This window comes from Nicotiana sylvestris, chromosome 12, assembly GCF_000393655.2.
Source record: "Nicotiana sylvestris chromosome 12, ASM39365v2, whole genome shotgun sequence".
Taxonomy (NCBI): Eukaryota; Viridiplantae; Streptophyta; class Magnoliopsida; order Solanales; family Solanaceae; genus Nicotiana; species Nicotiana sylvestris.
This window is the reverse complement of record NC_091068.1, coordinates 130,929,697-130,948,164: the sequence shown is the minus strand read 5'-3', so window position 1 is coordinate 130,948,164 and position 18,468 is coordinate 130,929,697. Positions and strand designations below refer to the sequence as shown.

Sequence of the window (18,468 nt, the reverse complement as noted above, 5' to 3'; positions counted from 1 at the left end):
TCAAATCCAGATACATTTTGGTAGCACCTGAGTGGATGGAGTACCTCGAATTGTGAGCTTCCTCCATTATGGCCTTCCTAAGACCATCTACATCAGGCACACATAATCGATCATTCAACTTCAAAAGTTCGTCATTTCCTAGAGTGAAAGCATTGATTTCTTTGTTTCTGACTCCTTCTTTTAACTTCACTAAGTACGGATCTTCGTCTTGCTTAGCCTTAGTATGCGTAACAAGGGAGGATTGGGCTAAGGCATAAGCAGTTATACCTCCTTCTTCGGTCTCATCCAATCTAATTCCATCATTTGCTCGTTTTTGAATTTCTCGACCAAAAGATCGCCTTTGTACTGCAAGATGGGCAAAGACACCCATTGACTTCCTACTAAGTGCATCTTCTACCACATTAGCTTTGCCCAGTTGATAAAGGATATTGATGTCATAATCTTTCAATAGCTCGAGCCACCTTCTCTGTCTCAAATTTAATTCTTTTTGCTTGAAAATGTACTGGAGGATTTTGTGATCTGTAAACATTTTAGAATACTCGCCATAAAGGTAATGTCACCATATCTTTAATGCAAACACCACTGCTGCAAGCTCCAAGTCGTGTGTGGGGTAGTTCTTTTCATGATTCTTTAACTGCCTGGAAGCATAAGCAATAGCTTTTCCATTTTGCATAAGAACACAATCGAGACCAACTCTGGAGGCATCACAATACACTGTGAACCTACCCGAACCTGTCGGCAAGGTTAATACAGGTGTAGTGGTCAACCTCTTCTTTAACTCTTGAAAACTCTGCCCACAAGCGTCTGACCACTGGAACTTAACTTCTTTCTGGGTCAACTTAGTTAATGGAGCTTCAAGTGAAGAAAACCCGTCTACAAACCTTCTATAGTAGCCATCTAACACCAAGAAACTCCTAATTTCGGTTGGCGTTGTCGGCCTAGGCCAGTTCTTGACTGCTTCTATCTTCTAAGGGTCTACTTTTATTCCTTCACTAGATACCACGTGGCCTAAAAATGCCACTCCTGCACCAGAACTCACATTCTGAAAACTTGGCATAAAGCTCATTCTCCTTCAAGGTCTGCAAGGCTATTCTGAGGTGTTCTGCATGATCTTCCTTGCTCTTAGAGTACACCAAAATATCATCTATAAATACAATAATAAAGGTATCTAGGAATGGCTTGAAAACTCTATTCATAAGGTCCATGAATGCAGCTAGAGCATTTGTCAACCCGAGGGACATTACTAGAAATTTATAGTGCCCGTAGCGAGTTCTAAAGGTTCTTTTAGATATATCCTCTTCTCTGGTTCTCAATTGATGGTACCCCGACCTCAAGTCTATTTTTGAAAAGTACTTTGCACCCTAAAGTTGATCAAATAAATCATCAATTCTTGGCAGTGGGTACTTGTTCTTAATGGTAACTTTATTCAACTGCCGATAGTCAGTGCACATTCTGAGAGACCCATCTTTCTTCTTGACAAACAGGATCGGGGAACCCCACGGTGAAACACTCGGCCTGATGAAACCCTTGTCAAGAAGGTCTTTCAACTACTCTCTCAACTCATTAAGTTCTGTTGGAGCCATCCTATAAGGAGGTATTGATATGGGCTGAGTGCCTGGCATGAGATCAATGCCAAAGTCTATGATTCTTTCAGGAGGAAGTCCGGGAAGGTCATCTGGGAAAACTTATAGAAATTCTCTAACAATTGGCACAGACTGAAGAGCTGGTGGTTTTAATTCTGGATTAATTATATGATCCAAATAGGCGAGACACCCCTTACCGATCATTCGTTGTGCCTTAAGGTAAGAAATAAACTTACCTACAAGTGATGCTGAACTACCCTTCCACTCTAAGGCTTCTTCATTTGGAAATTGGAACCTAACTATCTTAGCATGACAATCTAACATGGCATAGCAATAAGATAACCAATCTATACCCATAATCACATCGAAATCCATCATTTCTAACTCTATGAGATCGGCTTTGGTGTTGCGATCTTGGAATGAAACTATACAACCTCTATAGACTCTTGTGACTTCCATTGACTCGCCAACTGGAGTAGATACTAGGAATGGCTCAATAAGTTGTTCAGGTTCTAGTCTGAGGTTAATTGCAAAGTATGGAGTCACATATGAAAACGTTGAACCTAGATCCATTATGGTATAAGGATTATGTGAGCAAACTAAAAGTATACCTGTAATAACTTCTGCAGATGCCTCTACACTTTGATGATCAAGTGTAGCAAACAAACGAGGTTTTCCCCCTTCCTGAGTAACTCGATCTGCACCTCTGTCTGCCCCATGCCCGGCCTGATTATAAGAACCACGAGCCTATGATGGTGCAATTGCAGTAGCTGAGGAACTAGAAGGACGAGTTGATCCACCACTGAAATTATGTCACAACTTTGGGCAGTTGGCCTTTATATGACCAATGTCTCCACAATGATAGCAACCATGAACCCCGAGCTTGCACTAACCTGAATGTTGCCACTTACATGTTCCACAAAGACCTTGTTGGTGTGAATGTTGCTCAGCCTGACTCCGGCTATGTGAGGATGATGTCCTAAAATTCAGATTCTGGTGAGACTGATTTCCATAACTCTGAGTACGTCTGAAAGAAGACCCACTACCTTACTGATAACTAGACTGAGCTGGTGCTAATGACTCCTTATTAGAGGAATCCCTTCCATCTCCGATGGATGTACCATTAAACCTACCCACTGTTCGGGCTTTCTTGTTATGCTCTTTTTCTTCTCTCCTTTGTTGTCTGTCTTTTTCTAAGTGCTTGGCAAATCCCACAATAGAGGAGAAGGTTGTCATTCCTACTGCTGTAGCTGATGTTGTATCCTTAATGTGGTAAGTTACACCGCCAACAAACCTGTGAATCTTTGCTTTTTCTGTCTTAACCATGTGAGGAGCATGCTTAGCGAACCTTATGAATTCCATGTAGTACTCTTGCACACTTTTATTCCCTTGCTTGAGCTGTTCGAACTCTGTAGCCTTAGCTTCCCGATCCTCTTCTAGGATAAAATTAGCCATGAAGGCCTCTTCAAATTCTTCTCAAGTAGGCGGGCCATCATCTTCATCTCTTTCCTTTTCCCCATCTCAAACCAAGCGCCAGCCACGTCTCAAAGCTGGTAAGCAGCTAGCTCCACAACTTCATCATCAAATGCTTTCATCGCTCGGAGGGCTTTCTTCATACCCTCCAGCCACAACATTGGATCTTCATCAACTATAGAACCATGGAACACTGGAGGACTCAACTTCAAAAATTCATTCACTCTTGAAGACTCAAAATTGTTCTGTCTATTGATTGAGGTGGAATCTCATCTCTTCTCTCGTTCTGGTTGGCCATGAAGGCTTTAAACATCTCCATAACACTGTTGACTGCATTAAACATCTGACCCACCTCTGGGGATATAGTTGTCTGAGTCGGAGCTGCTGTTGGGGCGGCACTGGATCCTGAGGTTCTTGCTCATCATTATCCACCCCTTCTTCACGTTCAACTCGGGGTACTTGGACCCCTTTTGTGGATTTACCCTTCCTTTTCTGAGTTAAAGCCTTCTTAGTTCTGCCTTAAGCCACAATAGTAACAATAGTTTCTTGAGCAGCATCCTGAGTGTCTGTGTCAGAGTTGCGAGTACGAGCCATTTCTGCGAGTTTTGGAGAAATGAATACATTAGATAATTTCTTAGAGGTAGGATCTACTGCACGATCTAAAGTATGAGAAAAATGAGACATTTCCTAAATGTTGGTAGCCTCATGTTTATAAGTATGGCGCGCTTCATACCCATAAACAAGACTCTACTAACACGCCTTCATAGATCCCTAGGACTCCATAAACCTGGCTCTGATACCATCTCTAACAGCCCAGCCCGCTAGTGATATTACCCTCTCTGGGCCAGGCCGTCACGGGATTAAAATGTGTCACTAGGGTCTAAGGCTTATTAACTTGTATACCCAGTATCCCTCTTATGTTTTGCCGATGTGGGACTTTGTCTAAAGCCTGGGGTGTTACATACAACCCCTCTTATGGACTCAGCATCCTCGCTGAGGTTTGCCCCACCGCATGGGATTTGCCTAGACTCAGCATCGAGGTTTGCCCCTGCCTAACCGGGATTTGCCTAAACTCAGTTGAACTCTGACCCACCATCGGCAAGGCTTCCACAAGAGTGGCTCTGATACCAAGTTTGTCACGACCCATTTTCTGAACAAGCCGGGACCGACACTCGATCACTAAACATGACCGAGCGAACCATCTCTGCTTATCAAATCTATTATAACTCCAAACTTTATATGCAACAAGGCAATACTCTAAACAAATACTTTTGACTAATTTAAATATTTAAATAAATCAACTCCAAAACTTTATTCGTAGTAACTACTGAATTACTGCTAAGTTATTATCAAAAACATCTGAATCTTAACCCAACGACTCTGTCTATGAAGCCTCTACTGATAAATTGATGCACTGCTTAGGACATGAGATTTCTTGTCCAGTTCTCTAAGTAAACAAAGAAATAACTAAATAAAGATAACTCTAAGGAATACTCCACGAACAAAAGCGGGGCTCACCAATAGCACTGGAAGAGAAGGAAGTCTTAACCAGTAGCCTGCTTGCCTGCAAAACCGGTTCCTACGTTGTACCGCAGACCAACGTAGGTTCCCAAAAGAGAACGTCAGTACTATCAATTGTACTCAATGAGTCTCAACAATAGGGGGCGAAACTTTAATAACATATATATTACGAGCAAAGGTTCTAAATGCATGTAAAACATAAAACTTATAAGAATAATTCTAAAATAATTGCATAATAGAAGTTTATGAATATTCTAAAAGAAATTCTTTTCTTTTTCTTTCTTATAAAAAAATACTTCACTTATATTTTAGGATTTCCAACTATCCTGACTTAATGCTATCTTAGACACTGTGTGATCGGCACGGGTTCAATCCCAACCTGATCGAATAGGCCCAATCCACGAGGTGCCACTCGCTTCATGGTTCTCAGCGCTCATGTACCATACTTTAGCATGGCTAAGTAATTTCTCAGCAACGAGACCCTTGGCTCGTTTGCCCTACTTTGGCACAAGTAGTTTCAGGAAGTCAACGCCTTGGTCAGGACCCTCGGCCTGGACGATGACCCCTTCTCAGAATAAAGGATACTCCCAAAATCTTTTCTTTCTACTTCTTCTTGTGACTTTTCAAGTCTAAATCTTTTCTTTTTGGAACATCATGTACATGTTCATGCTGATATCCTTAAATGTAAAGCATGTCATAAGAATGAAATAAACATCTAAAAGTATTTCTAAAGATTCTTGATTCTTCATAAATTTTCAACATGAAAATAGCATATAAGAATAACACAAAAATCTGAAAATTTATGCACATATATCATAATAAATCATCTAAATTTTTGCTAGAACAATTCTAAGTTAATAGGTACTCACTCGCTCTAATTAAGTAAAATAAACACTTTTAAGCAATTCATCAAACACCTTGTATGTGTGCTTTTGTGAGTTAAACCACTTTAGTAAAGGGTTATATCAACTAACCTTAATACTCCTTGAGCCAATACGTAGACCCCAGACCAATTTATATCCGTCAAATAATTGATTCTACAACAACCAATGCATTTTTATTAATTTCAAAGTTTCACACCTAAACATGGGATTTACTGTTGCTACAGAGAAAGAAAGGAATTAACTATTCAATTCTTACCTATTACTATTGTAGGGTAATTGACAATAGGGAATTTTATATACATGAGTTCAAGAATTAGTGATTTGTAAAGAACCCTAGATTTTCCGTTGACTGCGTGAATTGTTCGCTGCTTCTATTTCTTCTTTCCGTGCGTGCATTTCTCAAGTTCTGTTTCTTAAGCTTTTGTGTGTTTTGGACTTTTGGTTTGTTTTAACTTTCATCAAGGCTTTATGCCTGTGATTGGTCGCTGGAACAGAGGAGTATTATATGGGCTTTAAGCCCAAATTCTTAAAGACTTACTTTGCTTCTTTTTCCTTTTTTTTTATACTCACTTCTAATAATTAATAATATTAAAATTAATATTATTTCTCTAATTTGTATATCCAATTATTTAAGTGTGTGTGTGTGTATATATATATATATATATATATATATATATATATATATATATATATATACACTATATGCAAGAAAATAATAATAATAATAATAATTTAATTCTATAATTAATGTGTCTCGAAACTTTTATAAATTTGAGGAGTGTTACATGCCTGTTGGCTATCAACCTCCAAAGTTTCAACAGTTTGATGGTAAAGGTAAAAGCAACAAGTGGCACAATTCGTGGAGACGTGCAACAATGTTGGAACTTATAGATTTTACCTCATCAAGCAGTTTGTCTGCTCGCTAAAAGAAAATGCTTTTGACTGGTACACAGACCTCGAGGTTGGATCTATCGATAGATGGAATCAACTAGAGCAAGAGTTCCTCAATCGCTTTTATAGTACGAGACGTACTGTGAGTATGATAGAACTTATAAATACTCGTCAACGAAAGGGGGAACCAGTTATCGACTTTATCAATCATTGGAGGAATGCAAGCCTCAACTGCAAAGATAGACTTAGTGAAGCTTCAGGCATAGAGATGTGCATTCAAGGCATGCATTGGGGATTGCGCTACATCTTGCAAGGTATCAAGCCTGGCACATTTGAAGAACTTGCAACTCGTACCCATGACATGGAATTGAGCATGGCCTTCGCTGGAAATGAAAGGCTGCCCATCTGTGAACCTCGCGAAGGGAATGACAAGCAAGAAGTCAAGAAGTGGGGCAAGTTCATACCCAAGTCTAAAAGCAAAGAAGCTATGAATGTCAACACGTCACCTGTGAAGTGACGAAGGTGAGCAAGAAGCAGAGTATGAAATCCACTTCTTTTCAAGATAAGCCAAGTGGAAAGTTAACTCTAAAAGAAATGCAAGAGAAGGAGTACCCATTTCTGGATTCTAATGTGCCTGTCACACCTCCTTTTTCACTGCCTACACCCCCGGAAGAGGGGCGTAAAGGAGTTTTTCCATTTAAAGGACAATCGAAACGGGATTTAATTATTAATTATTCAGAGTCGCCACTTGGGAGATTAATGGTATCCCAAGTCACCGGTTGAATCCCGAACCGAGGAAAAATATGACTCTGTTAACAGTCCGCGAACCAGAAATCCGAGTAAGGAATTCTGTTAACCTGGGAGAAGGTGTTAGGCATTCCCGAGCTCCGTGGTTCTAGCACGGTCGCTTAACTGTTGTATTTGGTTTTATCTGATTTTAATACATGCTAGCTTATATGCCTTTGTTTAATTTTACACCGCTTTTATTATAATTATTTTTAAAAGAATTGCGACGTCATGAAAACGCGTTTCAAACCACGCCGCAATCAATGCACCCGTAGTTATCAACACATTTCGACTTCATCGAGATTTGGATTTGAGTCGCATCAATGCACACCCGAATTTTAAGAAGGTTATTTAATTAAATCGTACCTAAAGATACTAACGTAGTGTTATTTTGGGGAAGAGCCATGAAGTTCGCTAAGCGGCCATCCCAAATTCTAATTGTTTCGATAATTATTTACTAAAGGCCCACATTTATTTGTTTTTTTTCGTGGTGAGGTTCGTCTCAATTTCTATCATTATTTATTTTTAATAATTACGATGTCGTGAAAACGTGTTTTGAACCCCGTCGCAATCAATGCGCCCGTGATTGTCAACACATTTCGGCTTCATCGAGACTTGGATTTGGGTCGCATCAATGCGCACCCGAATTTAGGAAGGTATTTATTAAGTAGGTCATGCTTAAAGATTCTAACGTATTGTTATTTTGGGGAAGGCGGTGAAATTCACTAAACAACCTTTCCCGATCTACTCATTGAAATAATTGTGCTATTAACTACTTGAGGATCCTAATTGATTAGGCCTACAATTTGTTGACTTTGAAGTTGAATCTCCGGGCAGAAATGCCAAGTAAATGGGCCCCGAGCCCACAAACCCAACTCCTGCCATTGCACATGCTGTGGGCACAGGCCCTTAGAGCATTTTGGCGTCGGGCCCAAAGCAGGCCCAAAATTTGGCTTGCACTCGTTCAGCCCAGGGATCGAATCCCCTGGGCTCCTTTTAATTTCTAACTTCTTGGACTACCTACTAAAACGTCAGGCCCAAAACTGGCCCAATCTGAGGCTGTTAAAATATGTGACTCAGACTAACCCAAATTTAAAATCAACCATGCGTATAGACTCCAAATTAACTGCAACTTTTGCAGATTTGATTTCAGCATACCGTGAAACTTAAGCAAATAGACAATGACAGTTGTATAAACATGAAATGCTCAATTTAAACGAACCCCACCCTGGACTATACACATGAATCTGAATACCCAAATGTCCATTCACTAATTGAAATAATCAAAATCATGCTAGACAATTCATTATACAACTCAATTATTGGCTCGAATTAGCACCGACTAAATCGATTAGTAACAGCCAGACAATTTAAACAAATTAAACTATGAAAAGTAATCAACAGACAATGTTTTCTGAGACAACAGAATTCAGTAGCATTCTCATTGTTCTCCACTTCAAACTTGGATTCACGTAGATGAGTGTCAAAGAAATGTACCTGGGAATTGTAGTGAAAATAGAGAAAAAGGAAAGGAATCAGCTATTTTCAGCAGCAACAAACAACAAACCCAGCAATGTTACACCACAGCAACACAGGCAGATTGTTTTGAAACCAGAAATATAAGCAAATTCCCACAGATCAGCTTAGCAGACTTCTAACATTTCTCTGACCCTCACAATTGAAACCCAAAACCAGTAAGGAAACTGTGAAGCTGTTTCAGATCTCCATATTTGATGTTTTTATTTCTGAATAACCTCATAATTGAAATGCTAGCTGAATTTAAAAACAAGAATGAAAGCTCAAATTAAAACTTAAGGCTCAAGGCAGAATATTGAGAGCTGACCCCTTTTCCCCAAGGCATCTTATGTCCTTTTATAGGCAACCCCAAAGAGAATAAACTAAGTTCTGATTTTCTAATTAGTCCCTCTCTGTTTTCACTTTGGTCCCTCTATTCTTATCTTGCTAAACAAGTAACTGCAGTACATTTATTAAAACTTACACTTGAACCCCATTCTAGAAGGCCCTAAAGCATTCCTCTACCCATACAATACCCATACTACCCTTCCCTATACCTTGATATTACTATTCCTATCAGAACTACCCTTTTCCATACCCAGATTACCCCTGAAAGACTTTTAGAATCACTGAACCTACCCTTATCCCTAACAGTTATACCCAATATCCTAAACCATTCTGGAACTTAACTAAAATTAATTAACTAGCAATCAGAAACTAACTAAAATTAATTAACTAGCAATCAGAAACCAACTAATCAGGCTGACTGAACCAATTCTGGTCAATTAACCAACTCAAACAAGCTAAACGAAATTAAACTGAGCTTAAGCTACCACAATTACCATACTTAAAACTAATTATTGAACCATGAACTTATAATCATTCAACCAACTAACAATCTCAGAATCAACAGTAATTAACAGAACCACAATTAAACCCTAAAATTAACAGAACAACAATGAAATAATGACTGCAAATAATATTTTAATCATGCGAGTGAAAGAAGCCGTAAAAGAAAAAGAAAAACTCACAAAGGCAAAAGGGTTCCGGCCAGTCATAAACATCTGAATCCTTTCAGATTTTTGACGCGTAACACCCCTAACCATGTGTTCTTACACGAGAACACATGGTTAAGGGTACTACGGTTCGAAATCAAAAGGATTTGGTTTTAGGGTTTGGTAAGCAATTCTTAGATCTAAGATTTGGGTCGTTTCAAGGTGATTTGAAAGAAAATAACCACAGATTAGTGTTGAGGAGGGGCTGGGGGTTGTAGGGTGTGATTTTGGGCTGATTCGGACAAACTGTCACCTGGCCGGAAAACTTCAAATCAAGATTCGAAGAGTTCCGGATTTATTCGAGGCAAACCAGCGGGTGCAATAGAAAGAGGAGGGTGAGGGGAGTCCGTGGTGTTAATTTCAGGGTGAACGGCGTAGTTCGCGTTCACCGCCGGCAAGGAATTTTAGGGCGGTGCTGGTTAGGGTTTGGGGAGAAAGGGTAGGGTGAAGAAGATGATGGAAATGGGGGGTAGGGGGGAACGGTTTGGACACTTATATACTGGAAACCTCGTTAGTTGCGGACCGTTGGATTGATGAGATCCAATGGTCCTGATCTAAGGGCCCTGAAACGACGCCGTTTCATTTAAAGGGGGGGCAGATCGAGTAGGGACTTGGGTTAGACTCACTTTGAAATGCCTGATGCGTTTGGGCCTGAAATATTTGGTGCATTTGGCCCAAATTTCGGGTCTCAAACAAGACCCCCTCTATTATTCTTTTAAACAAAATTTTCCATTTTTCATTTTGCAATCTTGTATTTTTGTATTTATTTTTTCTGATTTTTTACAAAGGTGGGAAAATAAACTAACAATTAAGCTACAATCAATTAATGCCTAAAATTAACTTGATAACTATTTGCGACTGTCTCACAATTAAAATAATAAAAACGTTAAAGTGAACTATTATTGTCAATTTCTTCATATCCTATTCCAAAACAGGTTAATCCTTAATTAATACTAAAGTATAAAATTAAATCCTAAGTGCAGAAAAATGCGTATTTTTGTATTTTATAAAAATTAACACGCACAAATAAAATGCAACAATTATCAGAAGATGACACCAAAACGCACAAAAATTGTAAAAACAAAAAAAATTATTTTGTTTGGGATTTTGGGAATTATTCATATATAGGGCAAAAATCACGTGCTCACAGCTGCCCCTCTTTGCTCGGAAACACGAAAGGTTTCCCGGCAAAGATAAGTGAGCAAATACGAGCGATTTTTGCCCGTTCGAAAATTTCGTGTGAAGCATTTTGAAAAGCTTGACCGCATCCTGCTTCGGAGGTTGCCTACATATTCTGGGCTAAACAGGAATCAGGTCAGTGTAGTTCGGGAGTGTCTGGTAGCTGGTACTACCAGGGACTGTGACTGCACTGTGCTTGTTGTTGTTACTGCTGCTGACCTCCCTTATTACATCGTGTCAAAGATAAAAGAAGCTAAACTAACTATGCTCTATGAATTATAAAAATCCTATCTAAATTCTTCAAACTTGCTCTTGTACTTCCTTGTTGCCTTGTTCTTTCTCGATAAAAATCCATGTTGCTATTCCCTGGCTGACTGAGATGTTTTTCCCTTTCTCCCAACTGCTGAACTTAAATAAACTCGAATTGAATGTATTCCTCTGTTATTCAGGCGGGATCCTGACTGCCGAACTTAGAATTAAAACTACTCCTCTATTATCCAGCCGGGCTCCTGACTTCGACTACTTAAAATATCTAACACCTCCATTTTCCAGGCGGGCTCCTGACTTCCCAAAACTTGAATTGTGTGTCTCCGTTCTTCAGGCGGACTCCTGACATCAAATTTGAAAAGTATGTCTCTGTTCTCCAGGCGGACTCCTGACTTCAAACTTGAACTGTGTGTCTCCGTTCTTCAGGCGGACTCCTGACATCAAACTTGAAAAGTGTGTCTCTGTTCTCCAGGCGGACTCCTGACTTCAAACTTGAAAAGTATGTCTCTGTTTTCCAGGCGGACTCCTGATTACCAAAATTAAAATGTATGTCTCTGTTTTCCAGGCGGTCTCCTGATTGCTAAAATTAAAATGTATGTCTCTGTTTTCCAGGCGGACTCCTGATTGCTAAAATTAAAATGTATGTCTCTGTTTTCCAGGCGGACTCCTGATTGCTAAAATTAAATTGTATGTCTCTGTTTTCCAGGCGGACTCCTGATTGCTAAAATTAAATTGTATGTCTTTGTTTTCCAGGAGGACTCCTAATTGCTAAAATTAAATTGTCTGTCTCTGTTTTCCAGGCGGACTCCTGATTGCTAAAATTAAATTGTATGCCTCCGTTTTCCAGGCGGACTCCTGACTACTTGCATTTATTCTAATCATGGAAACTTCGCAACCAAGTTCCATTCCTCTTATGTACTTCAAGATTATCTCTCTCTCTTCTTCTTTTTTTATCAAACCACACTTTGCGATCAAACCTGATTACTGCTTGCTTTTCCTTCTTGGAGAATTCCTTTTCAACGACTAACTTTCTGTCCCTGTTACAATCAAAGAAAACTTCGTCAATTTTAAAAAAGGTGGCTAGTTGATGGCATTCTTGCTGAAAAACCCTTCTATTGCCTTGCTTTGTATTGCATGACATCCTCTGAACTGCCTGACTTTCCAACCGACTTCCATATTCCCCAATTTCTGACCACCTGAATGCTTTTGTACCCATACTGTTGTCTCATCTTTCCTACCCTTTTTTCCTGAACCATCACATTTCCCATAGCATTTCCCAAATATTCTGCCGATGCAACTTCCGGCGACTTCCCTTATTCCATTTTGCCTCATGTTGTTTTGACATGCTCTGACTACGTTGTGCTTTATCATTCCGGAAGCTGGTAGTGAGCCTTGAAATCCTTTCCCACTTGCTTTTGAACATAACTGACATTAGAACATTTAGACAAACAAAACCCCCAAAAGAGAATGAAATGCAATGGTTTTACGGGTTAAGGATAAGAAGAATTCGAAACTGGATGACTACTAAAATGAAGTAAAGAAAAGAAACTTATCTGACCGGAACAGCTAGCATCAATGGTCATGACCTGCATTTCGGATTAATCGGACCAACCAATCCGACTAAACAACTCTCAGTTGCCATACCTCGTTGCCCAGAAATTCCATCAATTATTTGAATTACCCAGACCTTAACCTTGTTTTCCTGCGGTACCACAAAACGGTTTCCATCAACAAACCTTTCTCAGTTTGCCATTTCTCAACTCACTTTCGCCTTGAGGTGCCCGTGAAGGTTTTCACCACTAAGACTCTCATTTTATTTTCTCTCTACTCTCGTCGCCTTACGGTGCCCATGAGGGTTTTCACCCATAAGCCTCTCTCATTTTTATCTTTTGTTCTTCTTGCTTGAACCAGAGTGTTGCCATTGCCACGAATTACCGCTACCTGCTCGACTTGGCATTTATCAAAAATTGATCAGAAGGTCTTTCTTTGGACCGTAATGTAGGCTTTTGGATTGGGTTAGAAAGAAAGGTATGAAAGGCTCAAAACAATTCAACTGGGTTCAAATTACAACTTTCGGAATCCAACCTTCACAACAATCACAGCTTCTGCCCCAGTTTCTTGCTTGGGGATTTTTGGATTTTTGTTTTGGTATGACAGAACCTCAGAGAGGCTGCCTACGTACCCTTTCGGGATCAAGTCAAACGTAGTTCACTGGATTTAACTTTGTCGTTGTGATTTTCTTTCTTTCCTTTTCTTTCGCTTTTCTTTTTCCTTTTCTTCTTTTCTTTTCTTCTCTTTCTTCTTTTTTTTTCTTTTTTTTTTCTTTCTTTTCTTTTGTTTTTCTCTTCTTCTCTTTTCTTTCTTTCTTTTCTTTTCTTTCCTTCTTTTCTTTTCTCTCTTTTCCTTTTGTTTTTCTCTTCTTCCCTTTATGTTCGGCACCTGCGTTCTCTGATAGTGCCGCTGATTCCGAAAGAGGGGTACGAAGAATAAGTAAGGCTCGACGGGGATAACAAGGGATAATAGTGTTTGGATAGCAGAACAAAATGCCTTCATCATTTCAATCTTTAAGATATGCCAAATACGAACAGATACATTCAGAAAATAAAGAAATCATACATAATATCTCTTGACCGCATCGGAATTGATGGTCATTTCTACACATTTTCCTTCCACATCTGTCAAATACAATGCTCCATTAGACAACACTCTGGTTACCACAAATGGTCCCTGCCAGTTTGGGGCAAATTTTCCTTTTGCCTCAGCCCAATGAGGCAAGATCCGCCTCAGTACTAATTGCCCGACTTCAAATTTCCTTGGACGTACCTTTTTGTTGTATGCTCTTGCCATTCTTCGTTGGTACAGTTGGCCATGACACACTGATGCCAATCTTTTCTCATCGATCAAACTCAACTGCTCAAGACGGCTTTTCACCCATTCATCATCATCGATCTCAGCCTCTGCAATGATTCGCAGAGATGGGATTTCCACTTCTGCGGGTATTACTGCCTCGGTACCGTATACCAATGAGTAAGGAGTCGCCCCTACCGAGGTACGCACGGTGGTGCGATATCCTAACAATGCAAAAGGCAATTTCTCGTGCCATTGTCTAGATCCTTCAACCATCTTCCGGAGTATTTTCTTTATGTTCTTATTGGCCGCTTCAACCGCACCATTTGCCTTGGGACGGTACGGAGTAGAGTGCCTGTGAGCAATCTTAAACTGCTCACATGTCTCCTTCATCAAATGACTATTAAGATTAGCCCCATTATCTGTGATGATTACCTTTGGGATCCCAAACCGACAGATGATATTTGCATGCACGAAGTCAACTACAGCCTTCTTGGTCACAGACTTGAATGTCTTCGCTTCCACCCATTTGGTAAAATAATCTATAGCTACCAAGATAAACCTGTGCCCATTTGATGCTTCTGGATCAATTGGCCCAATAACATCCATGCCCCATGCAACAAAAGTCCATGGCGCGGACATCGTATGTAATTCTGATGGTGGAGAATGAATCAAATCTCCATGTACTTGGCATTGATGACACTTACGCACAAAACTGATACAATCCCGCTCCATCGTGAGCCAATAATAACCCGTTCGGAGAATCTTCTTTGCTAGAACATACCCACTCATATGCGGTCCGCAAACTCCGGAATGCACTTCAGTCATGATAGTTGTGGCCTGTCGTGCATCTATACATCTCAACAAACCGAGATCTGGCGTTCTTTTGTACAGTACTCCTCCACTAAGGAAACCCACTTGCCAACCGTCGAATTGTTCTTTTCTGATCACCGGTGGCTTGCGTTGGATATATTCCCGCTTTGATGTACTCTTTGATATCATGGAACCACGGCTCTCCATCGATTTCCTTTTCTATCACATTACAGTAAGCATGTTGATCACGGACCTGAATCTGCAATGGATCAACATAAGCCTTATCTAGATGGTGCAACATTGGCGCCAAAGTAGCCAAAGCGTCAGTAACCTCATTATGAATCCTTGGAATGTGTCTGAATTCTATGGCCTGAAAACGCTGACAAAGCTCATGCAGACACTGTCGATAAGGTATAAGCTTCAAATCCCGTGTTTCCCATTCCCCTTGAACCTGATGTACCAGTAGGTCCGAGTCACCCATGACCAAGACTTCCCGTACACCCATGTCCACAGCTAATCTCAATCCCAATATGCACGCCTCATATTCTGACATGTTGTTTGTACAGTAGAAATGAAGCCGAGCTGTAACAGGGTAATGCTGACCTATTTCTGAAATAAGTACTGCTCATATTCCCACGCCCTTCATATTTGCAGCCCCATCAAAGAAAAGTTTCCATCCCGCCTTCTCAGCTTGTTCCAATTCATCAATGTGCATCACCTCTTCATCAGGGAAATAGGTTTTCAAAGGCTCATAATCTTCATCGACGGGGTTCTCAGCCAAATGATCGGCTAATGCCTGTGCTTTCATGGCAGTCTGTGTCACATATATAATGTCGAACTCTGTAAGTAAGATCTGCCACTTTGCAAGCCTCCCTGTGGGCATGGGTTTCTGAAAAATATACTTCAACGGGTCCAAGCGAGATATAAGGTAAGTGGTGTAGGATGACAAGTAATGTTTCAATTTCTGTGCCACCCATGTTAGGGCACAACATGTCCTTTCTAGATGAGTATACTGGACCTCGTAAGATGTGAACTTCTTACTGAGATAGTAGATAGCCTGCTCCTTTCTGCCTGTAACATCATGTTGCCCCAGTACACAGCCGAGTGAACTGTCCACGACCGTCAAATATAAAATCAAAGGTCTCCATGGTTCTGACGGAACCAACACAGGTGGGTTTGACAAATACCCCTTTATCTTATCAAAAGCCTCCTGACATTCATCAGTCCATTGGACCGCGACATCTTTATTTAAAAATTTGAAAATTGGTTCACACGTTGCCGTGAGCTGAGCAATGAACCTGCTGATATAGTTCAGTCTTCCCAACAAACTCATCACCTCGGTTTTGTTTCTTGGAGGTGGAAACTCCTGAATAGCTTTGATCTTTGACGGGTCTAATTCAATACCCCTCCGGCTAACTATAAATCCCAACAACTTCCCAGATGGAACCCCGAAAGCACATTTCGCAGGGTTGAGCTTAAGATTGTACCTGCAAAGCCTTTAAAAGAATTTTCTCAAGTCTCTGACATGGTCGGATTGCTGTCTAGACTTCACGATCACATCATCCACGTATACCTCGATTTCTTTATGTATCATATCGTGGAAGATGGTTGTCATGGCCCTCATATAAGTTGCCCCAGCATTTTTCAAACCAAAGGGCATGACCCGATAACAATATGTTCCCCACGGCGTGATGAATACCATCTTTTCTGCATCTTCCTCGTCCATTAGAATCTGATGATAACCCGCATAACAATCCACAAAAGAGCCAATCTCATGTTTGGCACAATTGTCGATCAGTATATGGATGTTGGGCAATGGGAAATTATCTTTTGGACTTGCCTTGTTAAGGTCTCGATAATCGACGCACACCCTGGTCTTGCCATCTTTCTTTGGCACGGGCACGACATTAGCTAACCAAGTGGGATACCGTGTAACCTGAATGACCCTTGCCTCAAACTGCTTGGTGATCTCTTCTTTGATCTTCACACTTATGTCTGTTTTGAACTTTCTCAACTTCTGCTTGACAGGGAGGAGTGCTGGATCAGTGGGCAATTTATGAACCACCAAATCGGTGCTTAGACCCGGCATATCATCATATGACCATGCAAAAACGTCTTTGTACTCATGCAATACTTTAATTATCTCCTCCTTGAGTTGTGGCTCCAAATGAACACTTATTTTAGTTTCCCGTACATTGTCTTGGTCCCCTAGATTAACTGCTTCTGTGTCATTTAGGTTAGGTTTGGGTTTTTCTTCAAAGTGACTTAATTCTTTACTAATTTCCTCATAAGCTTCATCATTATTACAATCCACCCCATCATCACACTCGATCTCTTGTATTATTACCTCTGAACTAGATTGGCTTTTAAAACTGGGCCGAAGATTCCTCATGCATGTCATGTCATTGATATCAGCATAAAAAGAACTGTACAAAGAAAGAAAAGAAAAGAAAATGGAAAGAGAATTAGGGACGAAGAAAATTGCATTTCATTAAATGGAAAGACAACAAGGTTTTAACTCATCCAAACTGACGGAACATAGCAACTGGATTACAAACCCTGGAATAATCCAGGTGACAAAAGGAAAACAAAACCCACTACCACGACTCCCTCCGAACTGGAAGAGGAGTAGCTTCCCAATTGTTGATGTTAGCACGTAGTCCGATGTACTGTATGTCTGCTCTGCTTGACCATTCCCCGGCCTCAACCATGTTTACTTCAGCAAATACCTTCTCAAACACCTTATCCAAATTCCCCTTCGCCTCAATTAATGAACCTGACATCTTTGCCAATGACTGTTTCTTGATACCCGGCCTGACGAAGGACCTGGACAATCGACGAATTGGTTTAGGAAGCACCCAAGCTTTCTTCTTCAATTTACGGGCCTTTCTGACATCTGCCATTGTTGGTTTGAACCCTAACCCGAAGGTTTCCAGATTTTTGGGCAAAGACACAGGTTGAGTAATGCCCTGCAGTTCAACCCCCAAACCCTTCCCGGGCATGAACCCATTATTCAGCATTTCTAACACTACCATGACGGTCGCAGCTGACACCCTGGGACGTGGCATGCTTTTACCCTCAGGCACCCTGCTCACCGGAACTGTGTCGAGGATCTGATACACCCATGGCCCTTTATCATCTTCGGTCTCTATAAAGGGTACAATGGCATCACTCATGGCGCATGTGGGATCTTCCCCATGTAACACAATTTCTTGTCTGTCCCACTCGAATTTGATCATTTGGTGCAGTGTGGAGGGCACGGCTTTTGCCGCATGAATCCATGGTCGTCCCAACAAAAGATTATAGGATATTGCAGCATCCAACACCTGAAATTCCATCGCGAACTCGACTGGGCCAATAGTCAATTCGAGTACAATATCCCCTACCGTGTTTGTTCCCCCTCCGTCGAACCCTCGAACACAAATGCTATTTTTGCGGATTCTATCCTCATCAATCTTTAACTTGTTCAATGTGGATAACGTGCAAATATTAGCGCTCGACCCGTTATCGATTAGTGTCCGGGTAACCATTGAACCTTCACATTTGACCGTCAAATACAGAGCCTTGTTGTGTTCTGTGCCTTCCATAGGTAATTCATCATCAGAAAATGCTACCCTGTTCACTTCAAAGATCTTGTTGGCAATTGTCTCTAAA

At 40.6% G+C, this 18,468-nt stretch overlaps 1 protein-coding gene across 1 annotated transcript; it reads right to left on the bottom strand.

Moving 5' to 3' along the window:
• Window positions 1-556: 556 nt before the first annotated feature.
• Window positions 557-3,038, bottom strand: LOC138883740 (uncharacterized). The gene is made up of 6 exons (XM_070164447.1): window positions 2,705-3,038; window positions 2,477-2,562; window positions 2,195-2,330; window positions 1,820-2,146; window positions 1,040-1,144; window positions 557-852 (listed from the first exon to the last, which is right to left on the bottom strand). Exons 1-6 carry the CDS (start codon window positions 3,036-3,038, stop codon window positions 557-559), a joined length of 1,284 nt encoding a protein of 427 aa, XP_070020548.1.
• Between the last annotated feature and the right edge of the window lie 15,430 nt (window positions 3,039-18,468).